Source organism: Aythya marila, assembly GCF_965140915.1.
Source record: "Aythya marila genome assembly, chromosome: 7".
In the NCBI taxonomy this organism is placed as follows: Eukaryota; Metazoa; Chordata; class Aves; order Anseriformes; family Anatidae; genus Aythya; species Aythya marila.
In genome coordinates this window covers 15,151,133-15,172,258 of record NC_139048.1, presented here as the reverse complement: position 1 = coordinate 15,172,258, position 21,126 = coordinate 15,151,133, and the positions used below count along the sequence as shown (strand labels likewise).

Sequence of the window (21,126 nt, the reverse complement as noted above, 5' to 3'; positions counted from 1 at the left end):
ATTAAGTCTGTAATATTGAGATACAGTGCTTAATAAGGCGCTACATGGGAGAATCAAGTCAACTCTGTCAATCTTTTTTTGTAGTAATGCATTTTGTCATCTAAATACTCCAACAGCCCAGGATTTGTATATGCACATTCAGTTGCCTTTTTCTAATCATAACAAGGCAAATTCCTGGGACCAGAAACTGCATTCTTTTTGTGGTAAAATATCCTTAAATTACATTCAATGGCATTGCAATAAATATATTTTAGTACTGAAAAAGCTAATGCTTATTTAAAATTCTACAAATAATTTATCACCTGTAAAACAGAAAGCCAGCGAAATACTCTCCAAGCAACATCTAGTTACTAACTGTAAGTAAACAGGGAACTATCTATATAGTCATTCCTAGCAGTCAGGGTTAATTTTCTCTGTCTTTGTATAGCTGTAGATAATTACATTCCTGTTAATTTACAGCTATGTTCTAATCCTTAATTTAAAACTCTACTGAGATTTTGATTTTAGCACCAGAACAATCATTCAACAATGCATGAAGTGGCAAAGGAATACTAGTAAACCCTGAGATCTAAGTTTTGCCCAAGGGTAAACGTTCATGGTAGAAAAGTAAGGAAAAATCCTAACTAAAGGAACATTATAACAGTGACCCTGTTTTGAGGGTCGTTCATCATACACCTGCCCATGCATGTGGTTATGTAGTCCTCCTCCATCTTCCTGGTCTCTGGCTGGAGCACAGAATCTGGAAGTTGGAATTGTACAGAACACAATTTCTTCCTTTCTGGGAAGGCCTGGGAGAATTCCTGCATTTATTTATTTTTTCTTCCTACCCCAAAGCTCAAGAAACAGCTGAGCCAACTAACAGAGTTAGATGCAGACTGAAATGTGATTAAAATACATACTAGAGGTGAGCTGGACCACAGTACTAGTCTCTGACATATATGCCTGCCCAAAGTTTCAAAGTTGGTATAGACTGTGTTGTAGGTTATGGCTAAAGTTCTTTGAAATTGAAATGTGAACAGTTTAAATTAGGAATCAAACCCAGAATAAAACACAATTTAATATACAGAATAAACGTAGTGATTGTCATTTCAGCCTTTAAAAATGGAACTTCCACAGGTGTAAACTGATAAACATCACTGAAAATATACATCAGATAAAGATCTAAAATTTTAGTTAAAGATTCTCAAAATCTACAATGAAACAAGATCTTATACAGGGAATTCTACATACTCTATCGATCTCATTACAGAAAATGTTTTAATTTAAAATCCCTAGGGCAAGTGAACTTGGTTTTCATATTTTATTTTTTTTTTATGTGTCTGCAATAGTATTAATGTTAAATATTATTACTTCAGTAACTTCTAATTGACAAGGCAGGATTCCATGCTGTCTTAATTATTAGGGATGTTATTTAGCTGACGTTTAACATGAAATAATTTTTTAAACATAAAAGTACTGCTGCAGTGGCACTCAAGTTACAGTACAAGGATTGCAAAGCTCTTCTATCAGGCTTTCCATGACAAATTAACACTCAGCCCTTGCCACTAGCAGTGTCATTAATTATGCTTAGACAGCACAACAAAGTCAACAGGTGCTTGTAGAAAGGTCATACAGAGGGCTTTATAAGGAACTAAAAAGTGATTGTTATGACAGAGCAAACCAACAATACAGACAGAAGAAAAATAGATTTCTTGAAAACTGTTAATGTTGCTAAACAAGAAACACTCAGCTAGTAGCATCAAGAATATCTTGGGCTTTTAGATTAAAAGAAGTAATAAAAACAAAAATATAAGCACAGATGTACCAAACTGATTCAGCTTGAGGAAGTAAAATATTTCATTAAAGAAGATGCAACTTGGTCTTCTTTAAATGGCTTTAACTACAATTTTATTTTATGCACAGAAGAAAGCTTTATGCTATGTATAAATAGCAGTTTATAATTATTCCAATCTGAATATACTACATACAAAAGCAATGAGCAGCATACATCAGACAGAAATAGAAGAGGCCTACTTTGCTACTAAATCTCCTGCCAAAGATAAAATGATGAATTAACTTATCTGACCATGGGTTTTAAGAAAACGTAAAACAGGCTTGACGAATATGGCTGTTTTTGTATAGCTTGGATTGACTCTCCTCATCATAAGGCAGAAGAGACACCAGAGATATTAACACGGCTACATTATGCAACTGGAATTACTTGATAATCCTTCCTATTTTCACCTGCTTCACTTTATGGTAACAGATTACTCTTGCTCTAAGTCTCATGGCCGTTGCAGAGAATTTTGATTTTCTTTTCCTAAAGACAGGGTAGCAGACTTAAATGACTTGGTCCCCTTTTAGAAGGTTTCCTTTTTCTAGTCCAATTGTAATAGAAATTGACTGTACTGAGCATAAAAATAAAGAAGCAAAAATAAGAATCTGCAGGACAAGAGAGTCTTCTGGTCTGAGCAACAGAAATGCAGTAACTATCCACCTGTCATACAAACACAGTTTGAAGACAGGCTTCTTCTTACTTTTAAGCTCCTTCCTGTTCTGGTCATTTTCATGGACAGTAAAATAGCCAGACTGTTGTAAAACCAAAAAGCAACTTCTAATTTACATCCTATTAACAGCATTCGCATATTGGTAATGATGTAAGGTTAAAAAAAAAAATTTAAAATAAAAAATGTATCTTGGTATCTAAGCATTGATACTGAACAAATAACTACATCTTTGTAATAAAAGCTGAGCAGTACTTGGAATAGAAACAAAGCTGCTTTTTGTGGTTCTACTTTATTAGTTCTCCCTGTTTAGCAAGAACTAAAAACAGAGAGAAAGGGCAAAGAATTTGCTTTTCTTGCAAAAGACAAGCCCTGTCCCCTCCAACTCTGACACCATGGGTATACATTTCTACCCTCTGAATGAGCAGATCACCTTTATCTTAGCTAAAGAAGGGGAGTACCTCCTTGATTTATTTCTTAAGGAATAAGACTGGCTATTACAACAGCACCAATAGGTCCATAATGTGGATTACTAAGTTTCTGACACCACTTCTACTTCTCATAAAAAGAGTGTTTTAAAAGAAGAACTGAATATTCTTTAGAATTCTACTCCTTTTTATAATTCTATATACAGATTAACATACTTGAAATTGTGAGTCTGATACCCTCCTCCATTTCTAAAATCATTAATAGTAACGTGAAATACTTTTGAGTTGATATTTCAGCACGTAGTTCCATTTCTAAAAGTAAAATATACTTTTCCTACTTCAGATGAGTTTTTGAGTTTTAAAATAAGAATAATAAAGCAATATACCTTTCTTCAAGGTTCCTGAGACACCCAGAAGTGAAAAGCCTACAGACAGAACTGCAAGTCTACCATATGAAAAAGTACAAAGATCTTTAATAAAGATCCCTTATTCATTTGGAATCTTGTTCATTTTGTGGATAACTTGTGACACAGGCCACAGCAATGGAAATCAAAGGAGCGGGGATGACAGCAAAAGGACTTGAGGAATAGATGACGTGAGCCAAGGTTCACATTATGTGGTAGTCTCAATAACTTAGCATGTGGTACAATACCATGTTCTAAAAGGATATTGTTTAAAGCTTCCTTTAAACAAAAATACAATCCTAAAACAAAAATACAAGCAAACCACCACAGATACCTACACACTTCATTTTCATCTATGTTAGTTCTTGGTTCTGGGCATTTAAAATAATCACTATGAAGTCATGATCCATACAGATATGGTAATGAAAGATTAATGTATATGTCAAACTTCAGTTTTTATGCACTGACCATGATCTCCAAAGTATTATTTTTAGTAAAGTACTATTATTTTTTAAACCAATAACAGCAGTTATGTATATGTCATAAATGATCCATAAAACCATATTCAAGATTCCACTCTCTCACCAGAAAAGTAAACGTTTACTAGTCCTGCCAGCAGAGCAAAAGATGTGCAAGTTTAATTGAATGTACACTGAAAATTCAAATCCTATAGAAAGAGGTGAAAGAAAACATCAGTGTTCTTAAGTCAGTGTCTGTACACAGAGAAAGGGATTTGTAAGGACTATAATGACTATATAAATTACTTTTAAGATGCTTATACATTACATCTCCTGTCTTTTGGAAACATATGATCATTCTCATCATTCTTTCAAATTTCTGAAGTAGGAGTTCTGGAAAAAAAACAAAACAAACAAACAAACAAAAAAACAACCAAACAAACAACAAACAAAACAAAACAAAACACAAAACAAACGAACAAAAAAAAACAACAACAAAAAACAAACAAACAAACAAAAAAAAAACACAGCCTCGACACAGCCTTGTCTTAGCTTTAGTACCAGAGGGGTGGAGGGAAGAATAATGTTCTCTCTGCTTGATCATCTCCTTTAATCTTGACTGCAAAACACTTGAACCGCTTGAATTCTTAAGTCCATCCTCTTCAGATCAAACAGACTTCATCTTCTCAATTTAAAGAAATAAATTAAAAAAAGGGGGAGGGGGGGTATTGAGTGATAAATAACACATTTGTCTCTAAATAACTTTGGGAGGCTATCTGGTTAACCCTTGCATAGTGTTTTAATAATTTACGTACCATTGCATGTTCACTCACTATGTATAATCACCATGAACATTACAGGCAGTTTGCCCATTGGCAAAATTCAATGATTCCTATGTTTAATGGAAGGTTAAATGAAAGCAAGAAAAATGCATAAACAGCTATTTGATAGATGAGAATTTAAAATAAATTATAAAGATTTAGATTGTGACTCAATGACTTTTCCCCTCAATTATCTGATTTAATTTTAATTCACTTTTAAAGCACATTCTACAAGAAAGCAAACTCTTACTCCTGTGGGAGATAAGAGTAAAAGCAAAAATGGGACAGATTCTTGAAACATTAAAATTAATGATGTCTGAGAAATCATCACGGTTATAAACTTTGAGCCTGACAGTTTTAATTGAAGGCTCACAAAAACTGAGAAAAAGTTAAATAAACTTAAAGACCAGATGGTCTCAACCTCTAGGGAATTAACTACAGACAAATAAATTGGTAAACAGGAGTCAAAAGTCAGAAACAAAAGAAATTCTGGTGTTTTGAGAGGTCTGATTTCTGATTAAAGTCTTGAGAAGATCATTTCTCTAGAGAAAAATACAAACAAAAAACAGCATTCCTGAATAGTATTTTTCTAAGAGCTTTTTCATCACATACATTAAAAAGGTTTAGATTTTTATCTCTGTAACCAAGATCAGATCCCCGAAGATAGTTATTTTCATAAGAGGCATCAAGATTTACAAGTGCCAAAGAAAGAAGAAAGTATTCTCCCTCTTTGGCCAGATTTTCTTGATAAATAATTCAAAACAATTAATGACCAGAGCATCAAGTAAGACGACAAACATTAAAGACTTAAATTAATTGCAGTATATTATTTCATTAAGTTCAGTAGCTACAGTGGAGGACAACCACAGGAATATTTAGCCTTAATACTTAGCCTGCTTAGCCTTATAAGAGGAATTTGTACATTACCTTCCTGTTTTACCTGCCAGTTAGATTTTTAATAAAAAGCAAGCCTGTGTGAAGGATTATTTCTTAGTGGTTATGTTCTCACCACAAAAGTGAGCTATATTCTACTGAAATTCTTCAAGTTGTATAATATTATGGAAACAAGCTTAATGTAACAAAAATATAAGTTGTTTGGAAAAAAAGACAGTCACTGCTATGTCATATGAAAAAAAAAAATTCAATGTAGCTGACAGTAATTTCAGATATTAAATAAAAATATCAAAGCTGGTAATCTGAAAATATATAAATTTGGCATTAATTTAAGTTTTGTAAACCAGTGCACTTTGACCTTTAAAACACTATTTCTAGAGACCATAACTACAATTAAAAATGGGGCTTTCAGAGTGTAAGCAGCTATTCTTGCAAATCACTGCCTTAACAGGGGAGCAGAAGTTCAGGAAAGAATTTGTCTCTTTCTGTCTGCCAGAAATGTCTGCCAGAATGCACCATCAAGAAAATTCAGTAATTTTCATATTTTTAATATCAGACTGAATCTAGATAGTAGCAGAAACCAAGCATCTTAATCACCTAGCCTGTTCAACCTATGTTCCACATAAAATCACTTACATGTTTTCCTTGCATGTATTTATATAATTCTTACTGTTTATTTGTCCACACAGAACTAAAACATTACCCAAATTAGATCTGGCAACCATACCACCATTCTTGTCAGAAAACAAAAACAAAAAACAAGGATTAAAAGGATTTGAAAAAAAAAATAAAACACCATTTCAGTCTTTAGGTCAGAATTCAAGAATTTTAGTGACAATGGTGGGAAATGAATAATATCGAGGAGCTTGCCCATAGGCTCTGTCAGTTGTTCTTTACATATACAAATGATTTCAATTTCTATTACTTTGTGACAAACATTTCTGCAGTTGAAATGTAACAACATAAAACTTCAATTTCTTTCAAATAGTAGCACAGGCTACAATTACAGGCAAACAGAATTCCTTTCAAATCATTCTAACCTGAGGAAATTATGGGAGACTGGAAAAATTCAACTACAGTTTGATGATTAAAAGTAGAGAGCAATTCAGTTCAGAGGTTTCTGACAGGTCACTAATGACAGAAAATGCATGAGTGACTCATCAAAAATCAGCCCTTTTTAGAAAATATAGACTCATCGCAATACTCTGATGACATCATTTTCATTAATAAAAATCAACAACATTTACCCAGTTTTGCTTCTAAATGATAGAGACTGAAATAAATTCTCTTTAAATTTCTAATAATAAATTCTCTTTAAATTTCTCTACTGAAAGGCAAGCAAACAACCTGCATATTAAAACTTTGGTTTGTGAAATAGAATGGTGGAAGAAAAGTCAGTTACTATTAAAGACTGTCACTCAGTTTTACCAGGAAGAGATTAGGATAACAAATTCTGCTACCTGCTATATATACAATCATATTGTCTGGACTCTTCTACTCCTCCCCTCTCCTCCCCAAAATGCTGTGCAACACCTTGAAATTCACAAAATTTCATAAGCAAGGAAGATGACTTCTGGTCAGAGGAATGCAGGGTAAGAAAGAGGGAGTCAGAGGAGATTCATCAGTCCCTCCATAAAACTTTGGGCTAACACCACAAACAAACCAAGAAACAGTGGAAGAGTAAGAATCTCTGCTACTTCTATAGAGCTAAAGAAGTGTGGAAAGAAGTTGCCTTTTGAAGGAAGCTATTCTGTAATGTGGCTTTGAGAGCAGCAAGAAGAATCAGTCAGAAAACAAAATTAAAGCATTGGAAGACTCACCCCAGTGATGGCCTTAGAAGTGTTACAAAGGTGGCACACGAGCCCAAATGGGTTCACCATCAAGAAAGATTATCTACACCGTTCTGGAAGACATTAAACATCAAAATGAAAGTATCCAATTGTTTATTTCAAAACTGGTGAAAAATCTGACCTGTTAACAAGTAGGATAGATAATACTGAAATTCAACCATGAAAGGAAGAGAACAGACTGAAACTGATGATAGAGTGTCCATGACAAAACAAACTAACCAAACAACAGAAAATACACCAAACCACCATCCACAACCTAGGCCCAGTCAAAAAGGCTGATTATATTTTAAAAGACTAGAATGAAGCTTTGATGAAGTTCGGATAAATGAAATTAGGGTAAACTTTTATTCTACAATTTATTCCATTGACCAAAAGCAGATGATCCAGAAGATCTAGAGTACTTCAGCACTTCTTGCTCCTTCCTAAAATAAGGTCTTCTATACTGAAAAGGAATGCAATGTGACTAGTGAGGTCACTGGAGTTCAGTATTAGAACCACAGGGCACAAAACTAATAAGGTTTAGGAATAGGCTTTTCTCCAAGAATCTCTCTTTTGCACACATATATATGTACATATGTTCTGTAATAAAAAATCTAAATCATACTACAAATGTAGATTGTTTTCACTGCTTTCCCCTGCAATATACCTGTAGGCAGACTTTACGCCATTTTCAGTCCATGCATCCCTCATTTTCACTAGTAACATCTACAAATCTGTTTCTTGTGGACGGAGACTAAACCTCTCATTTTGACAAGCACATAGATTCTGCCATGAGATGCTAAGAAAAAAATTGCATCTGAACTTAAACATTAAAAAAAAAAAAAAAGTCCCCCAAAGTTATGTCACTTTATGGTACTTTCAGTCCATCCAATGTATTTTGATAAAAGAGACTACTTATTTATTTTTTTCCCAATGATTCTTAAGGCAGAAGTTGAAAATTGTATATCTTCAAGCAGATAAGGCAAGTAATTGCTGGTTCATCCTTTCCTTGTCCAGGTATGTTTCTAATGACTTTTTGATTTAGTATGATAAACCATGAAGCATTAAAAAAGGTAAAGTGTGTTTTGAGCTTTCCAAAAGACAAGGATGTAATCTTAAATTGTGGAAGAAAGCGCAGCAGTAAAAGTTCCTGTTCTCTGAGACTGCAAGCTGCTCGCCCTCAAAGTAGGTAGGGCTTACTATAATTTTTTTTGGGCAAACATTTCTCATCAAAACTATGCTAACTGCAACAGAAAGGGAGATATTTATATCAATATAGGTTTTTTTTTCTTTTCTTTTCTCCCCCTGGGAACAGACTTCAATTTCACTTGCACAGCCATTATTCACCACTTTTGAAACTAGCACTTCTAATGTATCATTTATAGGCTAACAACTACAAGCATATTTTAACACTTTCTGCTCCTATTTTCTGTTAGTACAGGCTAATTTTCTTGTAAGTCTTGAAAGCAGCTATCTGACATTAGTCAAGATGAAACCATCTTAGATGTATATGATTTCATAATAATGCCTGCTCACACCTGAGTCCGATGGATTTTCAGTACAGGAAAGCAGATACTTCTAGAAACAAAAGGCAGTGATAAATCTCACACTGCTTATAAAACTGGATATCTAAGGCTTAGATTTTTTTTTTTCTGATAATAATTAAGAATATTAAGACTTTGAGAGGTTATATCTTACTATGTAACATGATTTTGCCCATCACTTGGTCTTACTGATATTAAATCTCTTTGATCCTGATAATGTCAGCACAAAATGCACCAGCACACCAAGTAAATAATTATTCTAGCTTCTTCACCTAAATTTTGTCTATTGAATGTTTCAGAAAAAGAAGAAAAAGTCAGGCCAGTAGTTCTAAAAAGATGAATGATGCAACAGAGCTCTATTTTCTACATCCTGCAGTGATAAGTGAAGCAGAAAGCACCAGCATAGAGTTATTGTTTGCTCCCTATGCTAATGTCAACAATGTAAACAAACCAATAGCAAGCAGTAGTGGGCACACCTTCCTTAATCTCAGTCCTTCCAGGAAGAGGATTTGTGATTTACAGTGTTGGTAGTGAGTCATTTTCCCCCGCACATTAGCACTAATCAGGAAAATAAAAGGTTTAATATTTATCTTTGTCTGACTCACATGAACATCTGGCAATTGAAAGTTATTAGTCTGATATGAACTAACCTTTGTCACAGAAAAGCAGAAAGATAAGCAAATACTGATTAAAATTATTTACCACAACTACACTGTGAATCCTTGTACACATTGGTCAATTCTTGTTAGCAAGTTTGGAGGGCTTCTACAATAATTTTCTAGTAAATTCATTGCAGAGTAAATGCACTATGAATGCATTTTTGTCCCACTTTACTAAAATTATGCATTCATTTTGATTGATTTAAATATTTAAGACTGAAGTATGTTGCTATTAAAAAACATATATAATGAGTAAAGTTTCATCCATCTTCTATTATTTTAGTAGTAATAGTAGTAATAGTTTTTGTAACTTGGGCATTTATGAAAAGTTAATAGAATATTTGCTGAGCTATTTTTGCATGCTTTATATTGCACTTGATTAAATTCTAAAAAAAAAATAAAAATTTACTAAGTAAAAAGATTCTAGAGCAAATCCAATAATTTGAGAAGTTGTGGGTGCATAGAAGTGATAGGGCCAGGTTGGACAGGGCTTTGTGCAGGCTGGTCTAGTGGAAGGTGTTGGAACAGGTTGGAACTGGTCTTTGAGGTCCTCTCCAACCCAAATCATTCTAGGTTTGGGGAATTGATGGCTGCTTTTTAATATTTAAATATATATACCCTTTAATATGTAAGGGTAATATTTTGACTGTCTTTCCAAATTTGCTGCAAAGATTTCAATAAAATTTGAAGAATTTACTATAGCTGTGCCATGTCAAAATCTTATGTTATTACTTTCTTGGTAGTGCTGTTGAAAGATCATGGAAAGAAGGAATAGAGCTTCCCGAAATGAGAACTGACGAAAGATATTAAGGATAAAGTTCACAATAGTTTTCTTTGATCGTTAGAATTTTGAGGTCTGTCAAAATTCATGATGCTTGCTTTCTACCTAGTAGAGTCCTTCCTGTGAAATTCAGGTTAGCTGTATCGTATACAAAACCATGAATTCATATTTTAACTCATAATACTACCTGTGGTCTCAATACTGAGACCACAGGTCACCCTTTATGTAAATTTGCTGCAGCAGTATCAGTAAAAACCTCCAACTATTTTGTTAGATGGAGATTATAATATGCTTTTCTCAAAGAATTATTTAATCCTCTGGGCTTGAAAAAACAGGATGAAAAAACATCCTATTCCCCTGAAAATACCGGGAATCTTTGCTATTCATTAAAAGCCAGGTTTTAACCTGAAACTATTTTCAGAAGTCTTGTAAAACAATGCTTAATTTTTTGACAAAGCATTATCTTATAACATAGACAACTAATAAAATCCTCCTCCTCCCACCCCAAAAATGATGTATGTTACTTGTCAAGAAAAATTAGGTAGTATCTCCATTACTCCAAGTTTACCATATATTTACCAGAGGTAAAATGGACTCATCCTCTTGAAGCAGGAAATTTCCCTTGTGTCCTCTAAGTAGCAGTAGTTTTTATCTCAGCAATCTGCTTTCAAAGCTCTTGACAAAACCAGTTAAAACTTACACCTTCATATATCTTACATGCATTAGCAAGTGCGTGTACAATTTTAAAAGCAGACATACATTGCTTAGTAGAATGCTAATAAAGATATTGCTGCGTTCAGAACTAATTTGATTCTTCCTCTCACACTTCACTCCTTGTAACACCCAATTTATATATTGTCAACATTTTAAAAGTTTTGTCAGTAATCTTATATTGACCTTTGTCAGTTGGGTAACCTGTGAAATGGAACTTATGACAAGATTTTTTTGTTCATAACAATATAAATTATGTTTTATATTGTATTAAAACAAAGAAAAAAACAGTATTGATACTAAGTATTATGTAGGCTTCCTGAATTCCTTTTTTTTTTTTCCTTTTGTTTATTTGGTTGTGTTTGTTTTTTGAAAATCAAGATCAGAAGCACCAGACAGCATGGTGTTTTATTTTCTTTGAAGCTAAGCAAGTACCTAATACAAAGAAAAAAGCCAAACTGCTTTTTTTCTTCCGTCCAGACATCATTTTAATTTGCCAAGTATCATGATGATATACAGTCTGCCTACGATTTTATATAGTATTACATTTGCATTTTATTTTGCTCAGACTAAAAATAATAATATTCAAATCAACAAAATTTATTGAAACAAATCAACAAAAATTTTTACATTTTTCAATGCCTAAAATTCTCACTAGAATATTTCACATTTTAAGTAAAAATGCCACATTCATAATAATTTCAACCTTGGGCAGTTAAAACAATCTTTTGCTGTTATTACGAAAAATATAGCTCCTTCCAGACTCCATTTTTGTATTTCAAAAAAAAAAAAAAAAAAAAAAAAAAATTAGGAAAAAACACAGACTTTTCAATTACTTCTCTGCATAAGGCAGAACTACATAACGCCAGAGTATCTGAACAGATCACAGTCTGTCTTTTTATGGTTGTAAATCAACTTTTTTTTTTTTTTTTTTTTTTTTTTTTTTTTTTAATATTCATTTCCACTTTCATAGTGTAGAATTCAGCTCTTACCAGGACTGTCTGGTGGATTCACTGCTCTCTCTTCCTACTCTACAAGTCTCAAAACCTGTGGGAATGTAACAAATTCCAAACAAATTTGTCTGAATATAGTTAGATATAATAAACCTGAAAATGTATACACTTCTTAAACTGTATGAGATTTATGCCTCTTTATAAAACATGGCCAGCAAAGCCTTCTGTGAATAAGTAGGAGGGAGCAGGATTTATCCAAACCAACAGGAGTCTAACTATATCAGCTCTGAACATCTATCTTGTTGCTAACGGTTTATAACGTGTTTGTTCTACTAAAGAAATACTTATGACCCAATGCTATCAGAAAATATAAACAGATATGAGTAAAGCAGTTGTGTATCTTAATATACGCTGTTAACAGTTTTATGAAAATTTGATTACCCAAAACTACTCACAGATAAGTTTTCCTTCATTCAGCTCTGCATTTTTCCTTCATTAGCTGCTTATTTACTTTAAAACCTTAAAAAAAAGACTGTAAACAAAAAGTAATAATTCTATTTGTTCATTTTATTTTTTTGTTTAATTATTGTAAAATAATTATTAAAAATGTACTGTTATATAACAGTATGAAACTTGATAAAGAAATCTCAAAGACGTTATCAAGCAAATCAGCTTGAGCATGTTTTTAGACCTGAAACCTTCCCAGTGATTTCTGAATATTGTATTTTGCAAAAATCCATTTCAGCTATAGTATAGCTTTTGGAGCTTTACTAATGACAAGTAATTAAAAGAGTACAGCATTTTTCAGTATGCAGTTCCACAGATAAAATTATGTACTTTATTTCTTATTGGGATGAGAGGTCAGTCAGTCAGTCTTGCTGCATTGTGTAAGAAAAAATAAATACCCAGCCAGAGTGCAATAGAAAGATGAAACAGAGAAAAAGATAGAACAAAAATATCTGTTTCAAGATTAAACAAAGACAAGGTCATTCTCCGTGGCAAAATTAGTATAGGATGTGCCTTTTATGCCACACAGGAAAAACTGTGGCAAAATATGGAGAGAGTGCATTTTTTAAGAATGTGTGCAAGGGAATATCATGAAAAGTTAGAACAATTTGAGCAAAAGTCTCAATTTCAAGTGAATTAATAAACTCTATTTACCCATTTGTTACTTTCATTTTCAGATGAAGTGGCCTTAGTTCAATTTAGATGAATTAATTTTGAAATTAATTCAGTTATACTTAACTGAATTAAAGCCACTTTGATTGTGGATAAGGGTGCCTGCATAGAGTTTCACTTAAACACTTTCAAAATTCATTTAGATTATTTTTTCCCAGTGTCTGCATGGAGACAAAACCCTTAAACTGAGCACAATGGGAAATGCAGAAATGATGCGTGAAGTGCCTCTACAAACTTATTTCTGAAATATCCTATTCAGCAACACAGAACTTCATCGTTTTCAATGCATTTAAAATGTGTGTATATAAACACACACATGCATGCACTGAAACTCAGGGAGGAAGAAATAGGCATAGGTTTTCTCCCACTAATTCAACTCTAGTAGTTCTTTGCAAATCAGTGCGTTATGCTTTCATGGGAGAACATAGTAGCAAAATTAATTAAACAACATGAGAAAAAGAGTTCTTAGAATGATACCTTACACTGCTAGAAATGTTTTCTTGTTCTTCGTTTTCATCATCATGGCTGTATGTGAAATCTGTAGTCTGTTCCCTCCTTGCACTGATGTTTAATGTACTGTCCTAAAGTTGTGAACCTCACTCCAATAGTTGTTCAGTGAGCTGAATAAACATCTTCTCCCTGACTCTTCAGGTTATATAACAACACATGACACATTTGCACATTTTGCCTACACAAGGTATATTTCATTTTTGATTTTCATAGCCCTCTTGCAGAAGATGCCTTTCATTTCAGAGGAGGTTTATTCTCAGTTGCTATTAATCACTAAAATATTTAAGTATTTGGACTGAACTATGAGGGCAGCCTATTTTACCACGTTCAGGGATACTGACAAGTCAGCAAATATATGGTAGTGTATACCAAGTGAATACATATTCCTGAAACTGGAAGACATTGGAAAACAAATCGTCACATATTGATAACTTACTTTTTCCTAGTGGCAATGGTGTATTATGAGAAGGAGGATTGTTGGGGATGTCTACCACAGAGCAATCCAAAAATAAACCTGAATAAAAACAGTACCATCTATGAAGGATGTCCAGATAATCGTCAGTAGCAACCAGTTGCCAGCTCATTCTTATAGCATCCCAATACTTACTGCGTATCTTACATTCATTTTAAAATGTTGATTTGGGTTTGACATAAACTAAAGGAAACTTGAGCCTAATACTAAGAAAATCATCTTTCAGACTTAAAGATGAAGAAATAAAATAGTATCAGTTTATTTCTAATACTAACTCACTGGATAAGGTATTTTGAGAAATTCATAGCTCATTAACCAAGCTTAATACATACTCTTTTTTTTTTTTTTTTTTTTTTTTTTTTGGTGTGGTGATTCCATTAGGATTATACAATGGTAAATCAGGCCCAAGTTGTAGGTTTTCTAAGTATTTACTGGAGATACCAAAAGCTTTTAACATTCCCATTTCGTTTTCTGTCCACACTAATATTCTAGATATTAAAAACAAAACAAACAAATAAACTAAAAACCACAAGCAGCAAAACAAAAAAAAACACAAGAGTCACCATAGCAAAAGGTACTAAGTGATTCTGATCTTGTTTGAAAGTTTCTCCCTTACAGAAACTCTAAGAATTGCAATGTAGAGAAAAACTTAATGCTGCAGATCGACTCTGACATTTGATTTGATTCGTTATTTGATAGAATTAAGCTAAACTCTAAGGGTAAGATGCACTTTATTTCAGATTAAGTACATACATGCTGACATATACTCCCATTACACATTTACTTACTACAGATATGAAGACTTAAAAAAGACATGAAATTTCTGAACAGGAAGGCGTAAGATATAGATGCCAAATCAATCAAGTACATTGAAAGTCCACAGAGACTGAAAACCATTGTTCTAGGGAACAGGAGCTGTTAATAAAATAGTCTGAAATGCATGTGGAACCCTATTTTATGTGGAAATTAATAATATACACATTTAAGTGATCAATACCACTCAAATAGAATATTGATGTTCTACGACATTTCTGTAGATGACTATCAAGTGCAATGATAAAGGCTGAAAAAATACAATGTAGCTGTAAATAATTTCATTTCAATGATTCTGATAATTATATGCAACTTTGCATATGCAACTTTGATAGACTATATTTAGCAAGAGTTTCAAATCTGGTAAGACACTTTACACAGTACTGATCAAAGTGAGCTTATGACATACAGGAGGTTTTCTGTAATATAATGTCACAGAAATTTTGTTTTGTTTTGTTTTTTAAAGTGTCAAGTCCTAAGATCACTTTTTCTTTTAGAGCATATGCTGGTCAGTGAAGCATAAACTACACAGCTGTTACATCTACTGTATGACCTGTAAATACTGAATTAGCCATTGTGCTTTTCAATTCTGGTTCATCAGATTTGTGGTCTGAGGGGCTTTAATCTAAATTTAGCAAAGGAATACAATTCAGTGTTATCTTGTCTATCCATAATTCATAGCCTCCAGCCTGTTTTGATCTAAAACAATTGTTCCTTAAAAAACAAAAACAAACCACAGAATATATGAAAAATCCAATACAAGGATTAATAACAGAAAACCTCTAGGAGTGCAGTTTGACACTCTATGAATATATATTTTCACACACAAAAAGATAATGTTAACAGATGCTGGCTTTTTAAACAACCATCATCATTCCTGTGCTAAAGCTTTTATTCTGCACTAAGAAAGATTACCGTATCAACATCTTAGAACACAAATAATACAATTTAGTGAATACATCAAAACCGTGTGGTACAGTAAGACCAAATCCATTAAGATGTCTCAAAACTTCAGAGCATTTTTTCTGCAAAGAAGGAACCAGCTTCCTCTATTGATGATCTTCTGGATACAGTCTCTTTAGGAAGCCCATAAGCCATACAATCGCAAATATACAAAGAGAACTACAACCATATGATTCCCCTGCTTTATGTCTTTTCCCCTAAGCATCAACGCCACTAGACTCCTACTAGAGGCAGGAAACCAGGCCAGACTGGGCTTTTGCCTGACCCTTTATGGCTCTTATACCCTTAATTCAACACTTTACGCTAACATTTGAAAGAACATTACCTTCAAGTTTCTTTCTGGAATACTGTATTGTTTTGGTTATCACAAGTAACTTGTGATTATTATTCTTTTAATTGCTTTTGAATAACTCTTTGTGACACCAATGGAAGTAAGTAATATAAAATCTGGACTAAGAGTTTTTTAAAACTATGTTCTTCTTAATTTGGAATTGAACCCAAGTCATTATTTTGAATCTCAACAGGAACAAGAAATCCCATTCTTCTAGGAATTCTTTTCTTTCCTTTTCTCTTCAAGCAGGCTGTAGCAAGAGAGAAGAAAGAATGGGAGTCCTGTTGAACGAAGTCTGCTGAATAGAGGATCATGGGGGAAATAAATGGTTGCTGTATGGTGGCTCCCTTGGCTGTAAACCAAAGAAAAAGCAATGGCAAATAGATCCCTAAGGCAAGATACTAACAGAGTGTTAGTCAGAACTAGATTTGAACTCTATGTGCATACTTTTATAAAGGAACATTTTTAGGTTACCTTAATATTTGGAATATGTATTTAAAAGAGGGAATTAATTTTCAGTGGGATAGTAAAATGCTGAGAAATATGGTTACTATTTTGCTTTATGTCAGCACAACCAATCAGAACAACACATTCTCTCTTTCCAAATAATGTATTATGAAACCAATGCAGCAGCAGATGTATTCAATAAATAGTTATATTTTAGTCTTATCAATATTGAATACTTCAAGCCCAAACATTTAACTCACTTTCCAAAAGTAAAGAAGAAAAATTTCTTTAAACACACAAATTGTTGAGCTTCAGTGGATCTGGTAACACATGTACTCAAAGACATTTTAATTTCAATATTCAGAATAGAGAAATGAAAATGCCACTAAAAGCTGTATCATTTCAATGGCCTAAAACTTAAATATCATCAGTTTATTCCATGTTCTAAATTGTATTTAGTACACTTGTCAGGCACGCATACGACCAAGCTGGCTAAAGATAAACCAAGATGACCGAATTACAAAATCAGCTACCAGAGTCATCCCATCTGTAAGCTGCAAATAATTACAAATTAACTAACTCTGAGATGTCAAAGGAATAAATTTTGAACCAGCACAGAACAAAAATGTGCTAAATACGTATCTAATTAATTGATATAACTCTTCGAGGGGGAATTTAACTTCAAGTTGATTAAAGAAATCTAATTGTCTGTATTCTGTCATGAAGTTCCCTCAGAATCAAAGCAAAGCTGAGGATGAGTTTCATTCCTTAGAAGAGATAGTGAAGCAAATTAACTTTACTTAGAATGACTGTCTGTGTCTAGGCATATAATGAATATCTATTTAGAATTCCTTTCTCTTTAAAACAGAGTATAAGTGCTTCAAAAAACAAACAAACAAACAAAAAAACTAATACAGCATTAAAACCAGTAAATTCCTTCAATGATGATTTGGAAACTCAATTAACACCTGCAAGTTCTTTCATTGACAGTTTGGGAGAAAAAAATAATTTAGACTAATGAGTTAATTCTATGTAGGAATACAGAATTTTAAAGATGTGATTTTTATAACTTACAGTCAGGTAGTTATTCCATGATCATAATAAATGCAGACCTGAAAAGTACAGATATGTTGAACAACAGTTTGACTACTGTACAACCTCTTCTTAATATAGGCCAACTATACAGAGGAAGATTTCCCAGTATGAACAAGAATCAACATTCGTTTACTTAAAAATCCATTTCTGACTGAGATGGACTCAAGAGACAACCTGTCTTTGAGATACACTTTTAAAATATGATGTAAGAGTGCATGACTACTGTCCCAGTAAGTAACACATGACAGTCTAATATGGCAGACAAGAATAAAAAATAGACTTCTGATATCACAAGTCTTCTTGTCATAAAGTGTTTTTTTTTTTTTTTTTAAAGAAAACAACAGAAAAGACAACTCCTTCTCTCCCATCACCAAATGTCTTGCTCTTCCCACACCCTCTGACAACATACATTTTAATAGAGCAGAGAATGATCTTGTGAGAACTGTAATCTCAACAAACTGATTGTCAGTTTAGCTAGTTTTCCACTCTCCTTCTCTCACTCTTTCCTACTTCATTCCCCAATTAAAAAAAAAAGATTTCAAAAGTTCAGATAATGGATGAGTTAACTAGCTATAGGAGTGCTTACAGTCACCATAAATACATAATATCTCATTTGTGTGTTCACTAGTGTTTACACTATTCCTTCCAGAATAATCATTGCTAACTCCATTCACAGAGAGACCAAAACTCCAGTCTCCAAAATCATGAGACTTCCTTAGAAAAAAAATCCATAATTTATTTTTTCTATATAATTTCATGTAGGTGTACATGCACGTGTGCTCCAGGACATAGAAAAAATTTCGTGCAGGAGAGAACTGTGGAAGTTTACTTCAATTTTAAAAAATAAGAGAAAAATACATTCTCACGTCATTATTTTGTATAGGTGTTTTTAGTGACTACCACTGTATTGCATCAACAACTATTGCAAGACAATGTTTTACTTCACAGAATTTTGTATCTTTTTCTTTTTTTTTTTTCTTTTTTTATTTTTATATTAAGACTGAAATCAACTAACAAAAAGAATAAGAACATGCTATGTGTTTCTGGATTCACCACAGAACAAAACATTTCTCAAGTTCCACAGAATAATAACAGTCAATGGAATAAGGAAATATTGAAACCCTTACCCACCTCCCTACCCCCCACCCCCCAAAGAGAAAATCTTGACAAATTTCCACTAGTATATTTTTGGTAAATTCATTCAGCCAGCAAAACTGAAGATGACCAAAACACTCACAACCAACACTCTGCCAATTAAATAATTTCTTCATAGACAACAAATAATAAGGTCACATTTTCAGTAATATTTTAAATCAAATTTCACTTCCTATATCATGGATACACTTCTGAAGCTAAAGATAGCTCAACAGCATACCAGTAATTTCATGAATCAACTCATTTATATAGTCTCTTCATAAGTTACTTCAAAAGAGGTATTCTACATAAATCATAACCCTTGGTCTACATTCCGCTTAAAAAGTAGAGATAACATACTCACTACCCAAACTGGAAATATGCATTCCATTGCTGACTTCTGCTATACATTCTATCTATATATATACATGTATATAAATACCTATAGAGATATAATGTGTGTGTATATATATATATTCTTTCTCTCTCTCTCTCTCTCTCTCTATATATATATATATATTCTTCATGGTGAGAGAGATGGAGCACCAGAACAGGCTGCCCAGGGAGGTTGTGGAATCTCCTTCTCTGGAGATATCCAAGGCCCATCTGGATGCCTACTTAGGCAACCTGCTCTAGGAAACTGACTTTGGCAGGGGGGTTGGACCCAGCGATCTCTTGAGGTCCGTTCCAACCCCTACAATTCTGTGATTCTGTGATAAAATCTTTGGAAAATCCCCCACAACATAAAGAAGATTGTTTTTCTATGTAGAATATATATATAAAACAACTCATAGACTCTACCACAAAATTAGGGAAAAAAGAAACAAACTGAAAATATTTGATATGTGACCTCAGAAACTGTTTTACTTGCCTTTAATGAATCACCAGATTGTTAATTGAAGTTCAAGCCACTGCTTTCACTATTAAAAAGTGAAATTTTGAATTATTTCTCAGTGAGCACCTTAATATCACATGCAGGGTTTGAATCCTCCAACACAAACATCTCTCACACTTGTGCCATTGGCTCCTTCCCCCAGTTATCACATACAGCTGGACATTGGAAAGTCACGAAACAATTACATTTCTAGAAGGAAAACCCACACTCAGAAAACATTTCTTGCCATATCACCTGCTAATTTTCAAAGTAATCTATTTTACTGAACTCTTTATTGTAATCATTTTTTTTTATTAAATCAAACTATAACCAACAAATAATCAACTATAATCAATCTATAACCAACAAAATAAGCCAAGAGGAATTAAACCAACCCAGAAAAAAAAAAAAAGTTATATATATTTCTATAGTTACTAAAATTATCTGTTTAGAAACCGAAAATGTCTTCTCTAACAGCAAAAACAGGTAATGCTCAGTTAAACATGTGGTGAAAAATGTTTTGAGTAATGAATTATAACTATTTATTGGATGCTGAGGTATGTTCTCTCCGAAGGTTTCAGAATTTCTCAGTGAAAGTTAAGTAAGCATTTAAAAAAAGATTTTAGAAAACAGTAGCTGAAAGTATTGGACTTTGTATTTTACAGAGCTATAAAAATAGAACAGTTTATTAGTATAATAGCAAAATTAGAGTTCAAGTATAATTTCTCAAAAGTGAATGCACAACCAGGAATTTTGCTAGTACTCTCAGTATTATACTTATTATTATCTTCAAGCCACTAAATCAACTTAAAATATAATCTAACAATTAATTTACTGCATTATTTGTTACAGTGTCAATGTGTTTCTGTTACAAGATTTATCTTAATTAGTATACAAACTATTATTAAACAGTGTAATGCATATGAGGAAGTCTGGTAATTTTGCTTCCTTTGTTTCTAACAAAGGAACTAATCTTATAATGCCCTTTGAGAAGTCCCAAAGAGAACTTTTCCATAACAAGGATGGTGCAGAAAATCGGAAGAAAAACTGGTGGATGAGAAAGTGAGAGCATCTTTCTTAGATATATATTGAATGCATACATAAAATCAATACGACTAGTGCCTGTCCAGAAACAGAAGATTGTTTCATAGGAAAGCAAATGTGAGTTGAAATAACAGTTTTTTATATCACAAATTGGTAACTTTCCAAGTCCTTTTGTTCTTCTTCATAGGTACACAAATTAAAAATCTAAACTGTACATAGCATTAATGGAGAACTTAATATCAGTTAAAATATATAAGTTTTAAATATAATATATGTATCAGAAACATCAATACCATAAA

The 21,126-nt window shown here is 33.0% G+C and overlaps 1 protein-coding gene across 5 annotated transcripts in view; it reads right to left on the bottom strand.

Moving 5' to 3' along the window:
• The window catches only part of ADGRA1 (adhesion G protein-coupled receptor A1), a 278,100-nt gene that overhangs the window by 96,221 nt on the left and 160,753 nt on the right, over nucleotides 1–21,126 (bottom strand). Inside the window, exon 2 of one of the 5 annotated variants that reach the window (XM_082765155.1) lies at nucleotides 7,309–7,391. The exons of the other annotated variants lie outside the window; for them this stretch is intronic. Within the exon in view, the coding sequence (XP_082621281.1) occupies nucleotides 7,309–7,368 (60 nt within the window). The 5' untranslated portion in view covers nucleotides 7,369–7,391. The remainder of the gene's footprint in view (nucleotides 1–7,308; nucleotides 7,392–21,126) is intronic. 5 annotated transcript variants of the gene reach the window in all.